At 40.2% G+C, this 18,787-nt stretch overlaps 1 protein-coding gene across 4 annotated transcripts in view; it reads right to left on the minus strand.

Moving 5' to 3' along the window:
- UBE3A (ubiquitin protein ligase E3A) overlaps positions 1-18,557 on the minus strand; it is a 55,066-nt gene extending 36,509 nt beyond the window's left edge. The window contains exons 1-5 of one of the 4 annotated variants that reach the window (XM_050894939.1): positions 18,406-18,557; positions 14,378-14,467; positions 8,660-8,727; positions 1,265-1,411; positions 533-651 (exon numbers count right to left, since the gene is read on the minus strand). In XM_050894939.1, coding sequence (XP_050750896.1) covers positions 533-552 — 20 coding nt within the window. In that variant the 5' untranslated portion in view covers positions 553-651; positions 1,265-1,411; positions 8,660-8,727; positions 14,378-14,467; positions 18,406-18,557. Of the gene's footprint in view, positions 1-532; positions 652-1,264; positions 1,412-8,659; positions 8,728-14,377; positions 14,469-18,405 lie in introns of those variants that run through there. The other 3 variants (XM_050894955.1, XM_050894963.1, XM_050894947.1) reach the window with 3 other exon arrangements.
- Positions 18,558-18,787: the final 230 nt, after the last annotated feature.

The raw sequence follows: 18,787 nt of genomic DNA on the forward strand, positions 1-18,787 counted from the left end.
CTGAATACTGCAGTATGAGCTAGCAAATTCAAATGGTGGCTCACTTCCAATAACACAGGGAGCAATTTCTCCATTCTGCATGCTACTCCTTTTACCTCCACTGTACCTCCCTAGGAGAGAAAAGTAAAGGTATGCAAGCCTACGAATTTTAACATCATCAAGCCTCCTGGATAAATACTCTTAAAAAATTGAACAAATTGCTTAAATAAGTATGCTAAACAATTTATACAGCATTTCAGTATGACAGTAAAAACCACCAGAGACTTTTAAGTAATAGTATTGCTCTTAAGAGGGATACTGTGGAGCACCACAGTGCTCATATTTTAAAAAGCAGACAGGGACAAGCTAAGCAAGCTTTGAAATCACTCTAAGCAAGAGGGTAAGTCAACTTTGCCAGCTGACTTATCTTAAACAAACAATATACCTTAACACTTTATAAAACTAACTTCAAGCCATACAAATGAAATACTTTTAAAATAAACATTATACTAAAAATGATCCTGAGAAAAAACACAATATGCTTTATGCTTACCTTTTACAAGCTGTGGCCATTCGGTGACATCAGGGTGATCACAATTTTGAGTCACTGATTAAAAATGAGTTGTCACACCAGTCCTGTATCACGTTGGGCTAAGCATAAGCTTAACAACTCTAAATAAGTAAAAATAATTTAGTTAAAAGTCCTTACAAATTATTTGCAGCCAGTCCACTAAATAAAAGCCATAAAAGAAGAAAAATATTGATGCTAAGCATTGTTTTATCTGCGAGATTAAAGACCTACTGCACAAAAATTAGTTCATTTTTGAATGGTATTCTAAGACTTCTAGAATAACTCACTACAGTACACTGAACTGTGAACTTGAAAATTCATCAACTTGTTTTTAGCCTCTCTAAAAAACCAAAACCAAACCCCGTATCTTGAACAGGTGGAAAGCACCTGACATCAAGACAACAAGTATTCAAAGATTTGGAAGCATGTGTGTAAACATGAACTGTAATTTCTAACTACAATAAAATTCTGTTAGTTGTTTCCCTGCTACAACTCAATAAATACTGCTTCCTAACAAGGCTCCGTGTTCCCGGGGAAGCAACATGTAACTTGCATGTTGCTGTGTGCCTCTCCCCAAAATGAAGTAAGCTAAAGCTATGTAAAAGTTTCAGAGGAGCAACCTTTGCTATCTGTGGCCAATCTTTCAGGTTCTTTGCTCCATTTACGCCACATGTACTCTCTCCTCTCCCTTAAATTTTCAAAAGTGTATTTTACCTGTCAATTGTTTCCCGTGATCTGGCTCCACCGGTATAAATTGAAGGGTTGGTCCTTTACTTTGTCACGCAGGTGGCAGCCAATGATCACTCAGCAATACTCGTGCCCAGAGCGCCCTGGGACCACCCCAGCTGATTACTTCCATGGCTGAAAAGGAACCAGTTAGTCTCTTACCTACTGCTATTATCTACTCTAAACTAAAGTTAACTGATAAAATATTTCCAAACATAACCCTCAACACTCAATTCACCCCATTCTCTCTCCCACCCAAGCTCCTTACAAAGACTGTAAAGAAAAAAGGCCTCTGATGGAGAGTCAGATCACAAACTGCATTATTCACTTTCTGTTAATATAAAATTCTGATTAAAGTTGAAATGTTATTACTGTATTTAGTAAATAAAAAGTTATCTTACTTTCTCTAAACAGCTATGAAGACAGACCTCTGTACAGTATCTGAGAAGTTTATTCCTGTGGCTCTAACCCAGATGAAACCCCACATTTGTAGGTTGCCATGCAGCAGAAGCCTCACACAGAAGCAAGGTGCACAAAGGCTAGCGAGCTATTGAGGGCACACCTGCAGCTCTTTACAACACCCGCAGTCATAACAATCTGGTGCAAATACTAAAAGAGCACATCAGACAACTTTAAATCTTTCAGTAAAGAAAGCTTTTGTGCTTCAGTCCAACCTATTACAAGAGTCTTTCAGTAAGGTCTTAGGTTTGATGAGCAATCAAGCATTCTCAATGCTAATTTGTATCTGTTGACTTGTCAGAGATATGAAATCACTGATCAGTAAGCAAGGCTCATGATTTGATTTTCTAAGGTTTGTCAGAAAAGCTGCTGACTTTTGCCATTCTACTACAATTTGCCATTCTGCTGCAAACTCTGCAACAGAACTAAATTTGTATTAGTTTCAGAATGGTGCTTATTAATCGGGTACATTCTCTGAGGTAGGAAAAGTGCCATTTAATTATTTTAACATCAGTAATACTTGAGTCTTCTCATCTAAACACAAGTGCAGTTGATATAAGTAAAAAAGAAGCAGGCTACCGAAAACCTCTGAAACAAAACAGAGGTTCTCTAGTACCTATGTTTTACAGGTGTAAATTGTCAAAGTTTAACTGAGTCAATGCCAGGAACACAGTACAATGAATAAAAGTCAGTTGGAAAGGTTCCTCATCTGTCAACATTAAATGACAAACAGGGTAAAGATTTTCAAATTAATGTTTGCTGACCATCAGTTGTACAGAAAAGCAAACAGCAAAAACCAAGATGCTGATGCAAAACTAAGAAGCCCTAAAACACTGCTTATGGAATTCTGATTAAGACCTGACAATGTCCAATTTCAGACAAGCCTTAGCTTTAAAGAAACAGATGCCTATTCTAAGGCAGTGCTTTCTTCTAAAGTTAAATCTAAATTCTTGCTGCTTTCTGAACTGATGTGAAATGGCTCTGTAAAAATGCATTTAGAAATTAACACTGCTTCTAGCTCTTTGCCCAAGTAACTTCTAGTATGCTGGTCAAAGAGGACAGCGGTGTAATCTCTAATGCCTTATCGGCTGGGAAACCCGCATTCTGTCTGACTGCCGCAAGTACCAGCTCACATTCTGGAGCGCACCGAATCAATCACTCCCTACCTAGACTTGTGTCCTGTATCACCCAGACCATGGGCAAAAGCTAATTACAGTAGTCTTCCATTCAAATGCAAGCACGTTAGAACAACAGGCTGACAGCAACCTTAGTAAAACAGGGTTTTCCTGAGGCTGTTTCATATGGGAGAGGTCATGAACATGATTGTCAACAGTGAAGGAACACATGAAGTGTTGGTGCTGGATTCAAAAACCATCAGATTTTGGAATGTTAAAGAATATGCACTGAGGTGGCAGCTCCACAATCATGGCCAAGACAAGTTTGTGCCCAGGCCTGACACAGATCCAACTCTGTTAGTCAGACTTACCACACCACCGAATATAGTATCTACAGCAGCTCTGTGAAGAGACAGTATCTGAACTGGCATAAATCTCACCGAGCTGAAGTTAGCTCATCTAAGTTTTGTAGTGAAATTTGTATCTACAAATTGAATTTATCGTGGATCAGAGCTTTGAATCAGGTAGTTGCAGCATTTCTAATCTGTTACAAGATACCTTAAAACTAGATTTACTGTACTGGGGTCTAAAAATTTCATGCTACTTTTCAACAATCCAGGTGCAAGAACTCTTAATGAATCATTTTCCCTTCCATCTCCTTCTTGTCCTACCTTCCCCACCAATCCTTGCTGCCACTCCTGTGGGACAGAATATGATTGGCACGAATTCCCTAGCACAGATGAAAGAATTCATTTTTCTAAAGCCTTACTCATCCATGCATCAGCAGAATACTGTCTGCTGGCAAAGAGACCAGTATGTTGAAACATGGGGTGGGTGGTGAAGGAAATTGCCATCAAAGATCCCTCATTCTGAATCTAGTTTGAACAAAGGACATTTTGACTGCTGGATCCAAACAAGGCAGAAAAAAAACCTGATAAGAGAGTCAAAGGACACTACTTGATCAGGAAAGGGAAACCACACTGATGAATACACTAACATCTTGGAAAAGGGCATTATGAAGAATAGGAAACTGACCTAAACGAACTGCTTTCTGTCACAGGAATTTCTTCACCAAAAAAAAACCCCTCTGGATGTAACTTACCTCTTAGAAGGTAGGAACAGCAGCCCCATAGCAGATATTTATTCTTATTACTCAGATTTCTCTGGTCTTCACTGTCATGATTAGCATGGCTTAGTTTCGGCTTTCACAGACACACAGAGCAGCTGAAGGTATCAAACGAAGTTTGTGCCTGCAGAGTATGTCCGAGAAACCTGAGATGGCTGCTAGGCTCTTTGGGACTGGGCAGGCTCCAGTACAGACACATCTATACCTGCCTAGTGACTATTGACAAGAGGTAGATTCAACCAGGACTGCAACGACCCCTATTATAATTAGCAAGACAACACATAAGATCCGTGCCTTCAAATCATATATCTGAAGAACCTCGTGTGGCTTGGAGTAGCCCTCATCGAGAGGGAACAGGATAAATAACGTTTATGCAGTAGCTTGAGACAACACCCATTTCTCCAAAGTGACAAAGGTGCAGATTTTCTGAAAAGAATGTTCCTATCAACTCAAAAAGAGGGAGGAAATAAATAATAAATCAGTGAAAGAGCAAGAAGTCAGAAACCAAGTTCAGATGCCTCAAAAGGGGCTAAAAGCAACTTTGTTGCATGGCCTGATGAGATCTTCTCTTTGCATATTTCATTTAATCTTGAAAGTCTGGAATCACAAACATGAGCCAAGAAGAGGTCCCCAGCTTCAACATACAGAACCTAAAGCCACACCATGGAGCACATAAGTAACTATTCGTGAGCAATCAAAAATAAAGCCAAAAAACTTCCAGCTACAAAGCATTTAATTGAAAGTTGTCACTTACATGGATTTCCTATACCTATTACTTTCTTTGTGTTATTTGATGTTCATTTTCTGTGACAGCACAGCAATCTGGCAGCTGACATCCAGTATCTGAGGTCTAGGAAGATCCCTGAGAGGAGGAACACTTTTCTTATTTAAACTATAACTTCTTATTGACCTTATTGAAGGATGGGTGCCCTGGGAAGTGGCATTTCTAAGAATTTAAGTTTCCTTTACAAAAGGATTTTAAGTATCCACCCAAGCAGTCTTTCATCCAAATTTTTTTTTAAGATTCTCTTTTTGACAGATAATCTAATGAAAATGGGGCAATTCACCTGTACAAAGTAGCAGCATGATCTTCCTTACCTGCCAGTGCCAGAATTTGAGTTGCTTAATTAAAAATAACCACCTCTCAAGAAGATACCACTAAAGACAGCTTTTGTATGTTTTCTCAGGAATCCCTCTGAATTCCCCAAGAATGAATTTGATATATTTCCAGAATGACTTTGAGTACCATGATGAAATGGACAGTCACCATCCATACAGTAAGAGGTACCCCCAGAACCACCCTAGCTAGCTCACTACTTCAAAAAAGGAACTGACAACTAATAGGAAAGCTGGCCTTTTAGAACTTGAGATTGATTCAAGTGTCCTGGAGGAAACTGTAGAATATTCATCAAATCCCTAAGTTCAATCTTAACTGTCACTTGCAGGAAAAAAAAAAAAAAAAAGTAACAGGCATGTTTGAGACAGTTTCTTTATAAGGCTGCAAACATCAATTACTTTTGTTGCCTGCATGCTGCTTCCAACACAGAAAACATGAAAAGACATAAGATTCCAGAAGTTTTCTTCGTGGAACTAATAGCAGGTTGAATTATCAATGATTCTAAAGTAAAATAAACCAGCCACTAATAAAACCTGATCACATAAATCCTAATGGAGCTGCAAAAAACCAGTACTAAGGCATCTATACAAATTTTTTTCCACTGCCTGATAAACCATTCAACTAATAACAACAAATACGCACATAGAAGACCAAAAGAATTGGGTTCTATCCTGGAAAACGTCAACCTAAAGTGACTAAGACGGTCACAACTGATGAGCAAACACACACATGCTCCCAGTATTACAGCTAGAATAACAGATAGGACTCATGAAGGGTTCCTGGAAAAGTGTCTGTTCATCTGCACAAAGTACTTCAGACATGTTCAAAACTTGAGCCCAGTTCTCCAATTATTCAATATTCTTCAAAAGTGTTCCAGAAGTAGCAGAGAAGAGCCACAAAGACAGCATGAAGATAGGAGAAAGTGCCTTGTGATTAGATAATGCAAGAAGTTCAAAGTTAATCAAGCTAATCAATATGGATACTGGAAGAAACTAAGTCCTCTCATAGCACAGAAAAAATATGTAAAAAAGATCCTCCAATTAAAAGAAAGCATATAAACCCCCCACATTACTAAAGGCTGACAAGTTCAAATTAGAGTAGGAACACAAGCATGCAGGATAGCAAGGACAATTAACACTTGAATAAATTATTTGGGGTGGTGATCTGAATTTGCTACTATCCTTAAATTAAAGCTGGTGCCATTCTGGAATTTAGACTTCAGTAAAAACACAAGTTACTGAGTTTAATAAAGGTAGAATTTGGTGCATCTCAATATACAGAGATCAACTATAGATTTATATATAAGCTTCATCCTATAATATCTGTATACTTACTTTGCCTTGATGTCAGTACTCCACAAATCACATAGTAACAGGAAAAGGTCTAGTGTTTGCTTCCATTTCCTCCCTCCGCCCCAAAGCTAAAGGTTTGTGTGTTATTCTCATTTTCTACAACTGTCCCTGCAACTCTGGACCCTAGATCTACCCTTCAACATTTGTTTTTGGTTTGGTATTTCAGTAAGATCATACACGTACTTTATTCACCTTTGTAAAAGAGGTAAAGACCTGAAATTATCTTTAGTTTCTGCATTTTTCACTTAGACCACACCTGATTTTTTTTCCACTACACACACTCATTTTTTGCAGCACAACCATTTGTTTCTATCTCAGTTATGCCTGCTACTTCAGACTCCCTCCAAAATGATATACAGTTATGAATGGAAAGCCCCTCCTACATCAGAAGGTGAAATCCAATCATCTATTTAAATTTCTTTTAGTAGCTCTCCTTTTACTGGCTAGGTATCAAGTTATTTTCCAAACAGGTAAGTTTTACAGCTTCACTTCAGCTTTAATATTTAAACTTTTATTCCATCTGTCCTTTTGCTTATGCTTTGTTATTTTGCTTTCTTTTGCAACCCATCTTTCATGCAGTCTTCCATGTAAAGTACCTTTCTGTTCACCAAGTTTTTCAGTGTCACCAGCATGTTTGTTTATATATAGTTTACACTAAGACCAAGCAATCATGCAATTCTGTAGCATAACATCCAGCTTTTCTGATGTGCCATTAGTATTCATCACTCTCAAGTTGTGAGGGATTAGAGGGGAATTCTCCATCCATTTCTGAAGTGCATATGATTACAAAGACTCTATGCATATATACAGTGGCAAGCAGTTAAACATTCAGAAAAAAGCAGCCAGCAGAAATAGCAGCAATAAAGAAATAATGGCTTAGGTTTGAAGAAGAGTCATCATACACACAACTGGTATTGAAACTGGAGAGCAAAAAGCAGGTTGGGTGGTCCCAGTGGTGCTGTGGGTGCAAAAATGAATATACGCTACCTGCCAGATGCCTGCTAGAGTAAAGGACCAATCTATACAATTCTCTCAGGAACATCTGGATTGTGATAATGTAACATTATAGCTTTTTAAGAGATTTACATTTTTTAATTAGCATACACTACATTTAAAGTTTCAGCTTAGAATTAACCATTTTAGCTCCTGTCTATAGCTTTCTACGAAACAGAACTTAAAGAAAAAAAAAAGACACCCAACAACCCTTCTGCAAGGTTGATATTTCAAAACTTTAAATATGTTCCTGTGTTAAGTATCTTCAAAAGAAAAATCTAGACATAAACCCACAGTGTATAAAACTTGTATCAGCAGTTACTGAGTTCTTCCCCACATTTTAAGTGGTACACACATAGCTTAGAAGCAGTTGTTGAAGTAACTACGTATTTTATATATGCATTAACAGACCTATTTAATACAGTAAAAAAAAAATGAAGTTAAACTATAATTGTTTTTCTGAGTGCAGCAATGCAAAAAGTTTCAAAAATTCTCTACGTACCAAGTTGCAGAACTACAGAACTTAAGAGACACTACAGAGTGGTGCCTACCACCGTTCTGTACTACCAGGTATCTCCACAGGACTACACCAGAATAAAGTTAGAAAATGAAAATTAAAATAACTACAAGTTAAGGTTCCAACCTTGCTGTAATACATGTGCATATTTTTAAGCTGGCTGGACATTTAAGTGCTTGGACAAAAAGAGATAACATGTGCCATGAGCTCATGTTAACACTGCTAATGAAGGTTACATTTCTGGTTTTCCTAACATTCCAATTTGCAAATTTGACTTACACTGATCTTTGCTTAAGTTTTCTAGTAGTTCTGAACTTATTTTTCAAGTCATACCTTAAAAACTGTACAAGCCTCACTATAAATATGCTCAGCAGCAAGAAAAAACAACTTTCAGAAACAGCACTGATTCTTATCCAATCCATGGTGAAATAGATGGATGGTAGCACCGTGATGCTGAGCTTGTAAAAGGGAATTCATCAACGTTGCATCATCAGTATTTATTTTCTCCAAGAAAAATAACTCAGTTTTCTAGAGAACTATGCCTAAGTAATAGACATCACAGTCAAAAAAAAAAAAGGAAAAAATGAATGTGTTTCTTCCTGAATTTATTTTCAACTTTTTTTTAAAATCAGGGAACAAAAGTATAATTATTTGTTATTATATTTATTAGCATACACACAATATAAGTGAAAACATAAACATACCATATCTTTCCAGAGCTGCAGAAACAACTTCTTTCAAATTCTAAAATGGACTTCTACAGTTCTTGTACCTATAATGCAAAACGTTACATTTCAGTTTTTGCACTATGCTCCATATCAATCTGAAGCTCAATACAACTTCAAAATGATACATTCAAGAATGGCCATTCAGTTAGTCACAAGTTTGCAACTAAAGGAAACATATACTTAGAATCATAGAATATCTCAAGTTGGAAGGGACCCATAAGGATCATTGAGTCCAACTCCCTGCTCCTCGCAGGACTACCTAAAACTTCATCATATGACTGCCCAAACTAAATCATACTTCCCATAAAAACCACAACAGAAAATACTTTGTATGTTAGGGAAACTACAAAAGTAGGAAGTCCATACACACAAAGTTCCCTATTCTTTCCTCTATAGTGATGCAATAGAGTTTTACAATTCCATTCATCCAGTTCATTACAAATATCCATTTCTTTCTTCTGGAAGATTCTGGCAAGGTTTCTCCTCTCCCCCTCCCCCTCCTTTTTTTTTTTTTTTTTTTTAAAGAATTGGTATTTATAGTAAGGAAAAAACCCAACACTCAAAAGAAGTCACAGATAGAACCACATCTTTGTCCTGGCTGCACAAGACCACTGGAGTTTGATAAGCTTTTCTGTAAATTGTTCGTTTTCAGGGAAGCCATAATTAACAAGGGACACATGACTAAAACACACTCCAAACATTTTTAACAAGTACCTAAAAGCACAACCAAATTCAGGGGAAAAAGTGACAGAAACAGGCATATAGGCATGTAACTAAAGAAGCCTAGTAATTACTTTCCAAAAAGTTACTCATTTGGCACAGAGTATCACATTTTCAGTACCGTGAAGATTTAATACTTAATTTCTTGGTTCTAAAATTCTGTTAAGAACAAACAAATCCTATGCAGCTGATTTAGGCTGATGTCCAACATAGATCAGAGTTCCCACAAAGGAAACCCTGATCTGGTTACCTTAAGAATACATTCGGGTTTGTCTTAAAAGATGTCAAACCACAGAGGACCCATCCAGTACCAAAGGCTCAATTCTTTATCAGGGATGTGAAATGGGGTGATTCTGGACTGACAGAGTCATGCCAGTAAAGCTCTACAGCATTAACAGTTTGTACACAATTATTTGTATTTAAAGAAAAAAGTTAAATAGGGCACCCTACCTGTTTCATGAAAGAAGATTGCTATTTCAACAAACAATTATGATAATTATGTGGATTTATGTACAATTAGGATGAGTTAATGTTATGCAACTGTGTCAAGGAAAAAAAAAAGAATAAATTTATCTGGAAATATGAGACAGTAACTGATGATTTTCCTGTTTGCAGGTGGTGCTTCCACTCCATATCAACAGCAGAAATCCAGAATATCTCTCTCATATTCTATTAAAGAATAATTCTTCATTCACAGTGACACCATTAGGCAAACTCAGTTAAAAGTATTCTGGCAAATGTGACCAATATCACAGGACTTCCAGCTTAAACTCCAACGTATATATTTGTTCATGTACACACATAGAGCAATGTCACTACATAAAATTCACTCACTCTCCTCTAAGGTACAAATGCACCAACTTTCAGTGTGCACAGAGTACGAGCAGAGCACAAAGTACAGCATGAAAAAGTATCACAAATACATCTATCAGGGATCTTATGATTATTGCCCAGCAATAGAAGAAAACAAAACAAAGGTTCCCAACATAACTGAAGCTATGTAGTTTAAGACAGTACAATTTACAGAAGAAACAAGACCACAGTGGAGGAGATGGAGACAACGGATTTGCTTAATAACACGTAGCTAGCAGCAGAAGAGCAAGTAATTCCAACAGCACAAAACTGAAGCTCCTGGACTTCAAGTTCTCTTTCCTCTGTCTCCCCCCACCAGCTACCACCAAGGCAGAGCAGGACTTCAGCAGTCTACTAAAAAAAATCTGCTCAAAGGCTACACGACCAACAACAAAATGAAATACCGAATCTGCAATGCTTGTCTAAAAGGAATGAAAATAATTTCATGAAGTCAGACGTGCTTTAACATTCACCTTTAGAATACCTATTAATTACATTAAGCCACATCTGCCTAAAAAAATGCAAATGGCAAATGTGACTAAAAGCATGGTTAACACCATTGCTTCCACTCAACATAAAGAAATCTTGATCTGTCACATGACCAGAGCCAAGAGCTGCTCGTTTACAACTACGTCATACATTTTCAATATGAAAAAGAGACTTCAAGGCACACTGAATGATACTAACAAAGATGGTAAGCTACTGAATTAACCAAACTGTAGCGTACAGAACTGCAAAATATTTAAGAAATTAATTATAAATTACAAAAAATACTTTGCAACTCTCATGTCCGGCTTGATGAAAGACATCATGAAATCGCCTCTATCAGGTGCTTAAATGATGTTTTCCACTTGTTTGGTTTTTTGGGTTTTTTTTTTTTGCAATACCTGTCACAAGACAGGAGCAGAAGAAAAAATTCTGAGCGCTACCCTAAAGAAAATGGCAGGTATTTTACCTAGTATTATAGATTCTCTCACACAATTTCAAATATATAAGTTCAAATAAGAATCATTTTCTTCCATAACTGACATTCTTAATATAACGTTAGCCAAATAAAAAACAAGTATTCACAAACATCCTTCTTTCAATAAGATACTCAAGTCATAGGAACCATGCAAAGAGAGTATTTATCACCACCTTACAACGTAAAGGGCTCAACCTTTGCAACCAAGAAATACCAGTATTTCACAGATGTGATACACTCTCTTAGGAGGTCCCGTGTCCTTGAACTCTGATAGGACCTGCAGGTTGCGTGGACTATAAGTATGTACTTCTATGGTCCACAATAGGCAAGTTTTGCTACAACAGCTGAAACATCTAGGTGCTGCTAGTACAGCCAGTGTATGCTAGTATACCTTGGACTTTCTAAAAATAAAATAGGGTATATACTAGGAATATATAGGAAATATATATAGGAAATCTCTCACCATGAGATTTCACTATGAAATAAAAAGTAATCATTATCTGAATATGGCTATACAAATAAGAAAGATGAAAACATCGTATTGGAAATAGAAATTCTGAAGTAGTGATAGACCTCTTCAGTATTATCTAGCTTTGTAAAAGTTTTTGATACCTTTTAAGAAAATGAAAAATATTGTACTGTAAAATCAAAGTATTTTAAGCATTCAAGTAATCAGCTCAAACACACAACTAACCATAATGCAAAAAAACCTCCTTGTCTACAACTATGGTAGCACTTCCTGAAGTATTTTGACCTGCAGCCCATTTTAGAAGTTCAGCTCCTTTAAACGCCACTCCACCACCCTCTAACACCCCAAGCCTGCTGAACAGCAGCTGCTGCAACCTGGGACCCACAGAGCATACCAGAGCAGGAGTACACAAGCAGTGCCAGAGCCTGGCTGCCTGGACAAGTCTGGCATCTCTCAGCACCATGCAAGCTTGGCAACATGTTACAGATAGCTCTTCGTACCTCCCCTGCACACGGCTCCTAAAGGTAAGGGAGAGCGGGTGTTTATTTGTTATTCTAGTCTCCTCATTTCACCATTTTCTTTGATTATCAAGGAAGGTGAATGACGATCAAGGAAGCATCAACAAGTCCAAAAAGGCATCCACCACAGGGACTAAGAGCGTCATCTCCTCTATGGAGAGATGAAGAAGTAGCTTCACCCCTAGAACTCTAGCTCGGTCAAAACAGCAGAAGTCGTGCCACAGTCCTCACAGGACACCAGAATGAAAAGCAAACCATGTGGACTAATCGCTGCCAGACAGTTATGCAACTACCACCAAACCCAAATACAGGTTCCATGATTTTCTGCTTGTGATCCCACTGGTTGATGCAAGGTCCACCAAGACCAAATTTCCACTGGGTTTCAAACTGAGATGTTGTACCTTACAGTTTTTGATACAACTTAATTTTGTCTTATTTAGTTACTTAGGTCACAGCTTTGAAATTATGTCACATAAGGATTGAACATAAAGGCACATGGAAGACAGGGAGGTAATTCGAGACAGCCAGCATGGCTTCACCAAGGGCAAGTCTTACCTGACCAACCTAGTGGCCTTCTCTGATGGAGTGACTACATCAGTGGACAAGGGAAGAGCTACGAATGTCATCTATCTGGACTTCTGTAAGGCCTTTGACACAGTGCCCCACAACATCCTTCTCTCTAAATTGGAGAGATATGGATTTGATGGGTGAACTGTTCGGTGGGTGAGGAATTGGTTGGATGGTCGCATCCAGAGGGCAGTGGTCAATGGCTCAATGTCCAGATGGAGATCAGTGACAAGTGGTGTCCCTCAGGGGTCCATATTGGGACCAGTACTGTTTAATATCTTCATCAATGACATGACAGTGGGATTGAGTGCACCCTCAACAAGTTTGCAGGTGACACCAAGCTGAGTGGTGCGGTTGACATGCCTAAGAGACAGGATGCCATCCAGAAGTACCTGGACAAGCTCGAGAAGTGGGCCCATGTGAACCTCATGAGGTTCAACAAGGCCAAGTGCAAGGTCCTGCACCTGGGTCAGGGCAACCCCTGGTATCAATACAGGCTGGGGGATGAAGGGATTGAGATCAGCCCTGCAGAGAAGGACTTGGGGGTACTGGTGGATGAAAAGCTGGACATGAGCCAGCAATGTGCACTCGCAGGCCAGAAAGCCAACTGTATCCTGGGCTGCATGAAAAGCAGCATGGCCAGCAGGTCGAAGGAGGTGATTCCGCCCCTCTGCTCTGCTCTGGTGGGACCTCACCTGCAGTACTGCGTCCAGCGCGGGAGTCCTCAGCACAGGAAAGACACGGACCTGTTGGAGCGGGTCCAGAGGAGGGCCACAAAAATGATCAGAGGGATGGAACACCTCTCCTCTGAAAAAAGCCTGAGAGAGTTGGGGCTGTTCAGCCTGGAGAAAAGAAGGCTCTGGGGAGACCTTATGGTGGCTTTTCAATACTTAAAGGGGGCTTATAAGAAAGATGGGGACAAACATTTTAGCAGGGCCTGCTGCAATAGGACAAGGGGTAATGGTTTTAACCTAAAGGAGGGTAGATTCAGACTAGATACAAGGAAGAAATTTTTTACGATGAGGGTGGTGAAACACTGGAACAGGTTGCCCAGAGGTGGCAGATGCCCCATCCCTGGAAACATTCAAGGTCAGGCTGGACAGGGCTCTGAGCAACCTGGTCTAGTTGAAAATGTCCCTGCTCACTGCAGGGGGGTTGGACTAGATGACCTTTAAAGGTCCCTTCCAACCCAAACTATTCTATGATTCTATGAAAAAAAGTGGTACCCTCTGTATCAAGCAGCCACCTAGTACATCAGTTCAAGTTTGTGCTAAACCATCACCGCTGTAATTCACCTCCGGGACAGTCCCACTGTTGACATACTACACAAGATAAGCATGATTCTAAGAGATAAAGTATGTGAACATAGAGCATGTTTTTAAAGCTATTTAGATGGATGCAAACCGTAATGCTTTTTGATGAAAAGTCTTGAACAGCTACATACTGTGAATATCCTTTTCAAGCCATCAGATTACAAAAAACCAAACAAAAAACAGAAGAGTCCAAACCTCTGCCTCGCTAACTAGAAGTTTCTCTTAAAACACATATATCTCTGTTCTAAGGAAATGCAAGTTGCTTCAAAAGAAGCAGGTCACCTCTCTTACCTAAGACAGTGAAGTGAGGGTCCAGAGGGAAGCCACCCATTTAGTTCCACTCAGCTGAACAACTGCAGCTTCTCCTAATTCTTCACCACTCTGTAAAACATGGGTAAAGAACCATGCAGGATGGTAACAGAAAGAGTATCGGTAAAGACTGACTTCCACCCCCTTCCTCCATTCAGCAGTTTGCATAATACAGGGAAGCAGGCTCAACCTATTAGAAGTAAGAAGTAGTTAATACTTCCTTTAAGAGATTCATTCATAAGAGTATTTGTGAGACAGAACACTATGGTAATATTTAATTTATAGTGTAATTTTGCAACCAGTAAGTTATTTTGTCAATAAGTTCTGTCACTCCTAGCCACAAGAAGGTGGAACTATTCAAAAATAGCAATTTAAACTGCTATTAGGTCACGTGTTACATTGCCAAGCATGAATCCTGGATCTCAACACTATTTGATTTTATCTTTTTTATATTTCTCCTACGAGGTTATTTTCCTGAAGAAATGTCTCACCAGCTGGTATAGCTGCTGAAGTGTTGCTTTGTTACAAAATATTACCTTTACACTGTATTTGCTGACTTTCTGCTAACCAACCAGATACATTACACACGTTACTATTCGTAAGAACCAGGTTTTTTTCCAAACTTTTATTCATGGGCAATACAGTCTTACAAGGCTGTCAGGCACTGCCTGTAAATACAGGAAGTTAATGCAGTAAATGTTAAGGTCAAAGTATTTAAGGTGACAAAAGTCATTTCAAACATGCGATTTGCTCATTGCTGTTGTCTCTGGGAACCAACTATTTAGCAAAGCTTACAGCACTCTCCTGGGGGGGGGGAGAAGATTATATTTCAAAAAAGTAAACATTATATTCTAAATTATTTGTTACAGACCCTGATAGCAAATGTATTACCCCTCTGCTTCCGTGTACAAATCAGAATTTGATTAATGACAGAAAATCTTTCAACATTGCTTCTCTACAAAACTCATAGCTACCTTAAATATACTGGATACTTCAGAAAAAGTGTAAAACATACCTGCTTTGTTTACAAATCAGTATCAATTCATTAACTGAAGTGATGCAAAGACCTGGCCCACAGTACCAGAATGTAAGATTGACACTGGAAATAAGATGTATGCCTACATACTTTAGGAATTCTCTCCCCTTGTCCCTCAATTGCATGTTCTATTTTTAAGAATTAGTGACTTTTATCTTCCAGTGTATGAATACACTGGTGTGGGGAGGGAGAAAGATATTTCCTGCATTTAAAAAAAGATGAATTCTCTCTGGACATTCACTAAGTAAACTGAAACCAAAAGCAGCAGAGGGAAAAAAAAATATAAGTCTTCCCTGTATAGCAAGAACTAAGATGATGCATATTTACAAAAATGTAAACACTAAATTCATTCCATAAGTGTCATATCATGTACTATACTAATTACTGTTTATACAAAATGTTATAAGCTTCAACATGTTCACAATTAAACATGTTTATTACTATTTGACTGAAAGATATCCCCCCCCAATTAGGTATTTGGTTAAGTAGAACCTGTGAATTCATACAGAACTAACAAAGAACACGTCAACAAAACACATATTCATAATGAAATAAGCATGATTTTATACTGGGGTACGTATGTCATTTCCTATTTCCGAAGCAGGTTTTCTCCTACAAAAAGTGAAGTTAAATGAAAAGAAAGAGAACCTGTTTTATCTTCTCAAGTCGATTAGAACAGGTACAATCTCAAGGTGCTCCAACAGGGACTCTAACAAGCTGAGAACATCCCTATATGTATTTAACATATACACACAGTTTTAAATTCCATTCACAAAAGAATCATCATTTGCATATGTCTTTAAGCAGCGGCAGCAATTAAAAAAAGACTAAAAGTTTTGTTTACTATTAAAAAAAGGATCAAACCCACACAATGTTAGAATTCTGAAGGGGACCTGGACTGAGAGATCTAGGCTGTGAAACACACTGCTGTGAAAAAGTTAAACACCTCTGCTTTTTCAAGCCTGCCTTTCCTTCAGTCACCCAATCATAACCCTAAAAAACCTCAAACAAATCAAACTATTTAATTTGCCGTCTAGCTTGGTGCTTTTATTTCTAAATTCTTGGGAGATACTCAGGATACTCCAGTGAGGAAAAATAGCAAGCAACTCTGGTAAACAGAAAAAGAACTTGTTAATTCCAGTATGAAAGATGCAACATTAAGTCGCAAACATTTAGAGTGGAATGGAAGGTATTCATAAAAGAGAGATGAAGTATCTGTAACGTTGCACAGAAATAATTTCAGTTAAAGGTATTTTTCAGCCCTGTAAACCTAAGCAGTGGTCTAGCTTCCAAGGTTTGTCTGTATTGAACTAACAGAACATTACTGTTACAAAGACAAGTGATAAGCACTGCAAACTGCATCTGTTTTAAAAGACAAATGTATGTGAGGAAAACTATTGAATATCCATAGCAATTTGGTAATGCACACTTCATATTTTCAATTCAACACATTCATTAAACTCTGAGTTTCACAGTATTTTCAAATTTTAAAAAATATGAATTTTTTTAAAAAAAAGTACCTTCAACTGTTTCCAAGATGAAAGGGCACAGAGTATTTAGTGCCACCATCCAAACCAAGCAGCTTGTGAGAACTGTAAAGCCTGTTTTCCAGCAGTTTTCATTCTTATCAATAGGTACCTCTCACCACCTCCATTATTCTCCCTCCCTGTCATAGATGTCTAACAATGCAGTCAAACTTAGAGTGTAGCTTCTCCCTTAGCAGGGAATCTCTCTCTAACTGGATGCTATTTGCATGAATTGGGAACTTAAGATTGTCTTTTAGACCTCCCCCTTTCAAACCAGTTAAAAAAAAAAAAAGAAAAAGATAAACTGACAATACAATCACATAGGTCTTTGACAGGAAATCAAAGCTAAAATCAGGTACAATTTCCCACTGAGGAACTTTTTGGTAGACATGCAAGATGCATGATAAAACTAATCTGTCAAGCTCATTCTCACCGAGCCTCAGGTTTGCACAGACTCCTGAGGTAGGGAAGTCTCCATACAGACACAGAGGGACCATACCCGAAGTGATGTGCAAGACACAGGCTTTGTCCCAGAATTAGAACATTGCTTATGCAGAAGGAAGCATAAACAAGTATTTCCACTAACTGGAGGAAAAAAAGGCATAACTACAAGTTTATAGATTACAGGTTCTTGCCACTTAAAGGAGAGTTGTGGAACATGTCTTGTTTCCTAAGCAGTAGTAACTTCTGAATGACCACATCACATCATCTTAGACATCTGATTTACAAATCAACTGTGAACCATAACAAACCATAGAGTTCCTTTAAAAGAAATACTGCAGGTATGCTTAAAACCTGAAACTCAGAAAGTCCTGCAGTCAGCAGTGATAGATCACATTTATCAGCAAAGCAGCCTGTTCACAGGTTAGCAGATCCAACTCTTCAGACTGGACAGAAGGTAACACGAGCAAGTGAACATACCTACTTTGTTAAGAAGGCCTTGCACAGTAGTTATGCACCCTCGCAGTACTTCACATACCCGTACCTCCCCGGCTACCACAGCGGACCGGGCCGAAGGCACCGAGGTGCCCCATGCCCACAGCAGCCCCGCGGAGCGGGCACCGCCGCTGCGCCGCTCGGCCGAGCCGGGAAACTGAGGCAGGGGCAGGCTGGGTTCACCCAAGGTCGCCCAGCAAGCCCGGTCTCCCCGGGGGGGCGGGCTGAAGCCCGGAGCCACCCGCCCGCCCGGCCTTCCCGCTTCTGGGGAGGGACGGGGCGGCCCCGCACCCATGTGCCTCACGGGGAGAAGGGAGAGGACCACCGAGGCCACGCACGCCTGCCGCCGGCGCCTCCCGCCCGCCTTCCCCACCTGGGGTGGGGGACCTCCCCGGCGGAGGGAAGCGGGCAGGGCCGCCTCCCGGCTCCCTCCCCTTCAGGGCCGGCGTGAGACGGGCGCCATCCCCCTCCCGGCCCTCCCCCGGGCCGGGCGCTGCGCAGCGCCTACCGACCTGGGCGCCGCGGCCTGCTGCTCCCGGTCACTCCCGCCGCCGCCGCCGCCCGGGCTCATGCGGGGGCCGCGCTGCGCTCGGGGCCGGGCCGCAGGCGAGGAGGCGCCGCCGCCGCTGCTGCTGCTGCTGCCGGTGGAGTCGTCGGGGCCCCGGGGCGGAGGAGACGGGGCCGCGGCCTGGCGGAGCGGGGAAGGGAGAGGCGAGCGGCCTGGCGAGGCCGGCGGCGCGGCGCGCAGGGGCGGGAGGGCAGGCCGGGCCCGCGGGTGCGCCTCCTCTCGCGGACTCGCTCGCTCTCAGCCCGAGCCCCGCGCCACCATCTTGGGAGCAACGCGGATATCGGCGCGGCGCAAGCTCGGAGGACTCGCGGCGGGCGGGGGTGGGG

The sequence above is a fragment of the Gymnogyps californianus genome, chromosome 1, assembly GCF_018139145.2.
Source record: "Gymnogyps californianus isolate 813 chromosome 1, ASM1813914v2, whole genome shotgun sequence".
Taxonomy (NCBI): domain Eukaryota; kingdom Metazoa; phylum Chordata; class Aves; order Accipitriformes; family Cathartidae; genus Gymnogyps; species Gymnogyps californianus.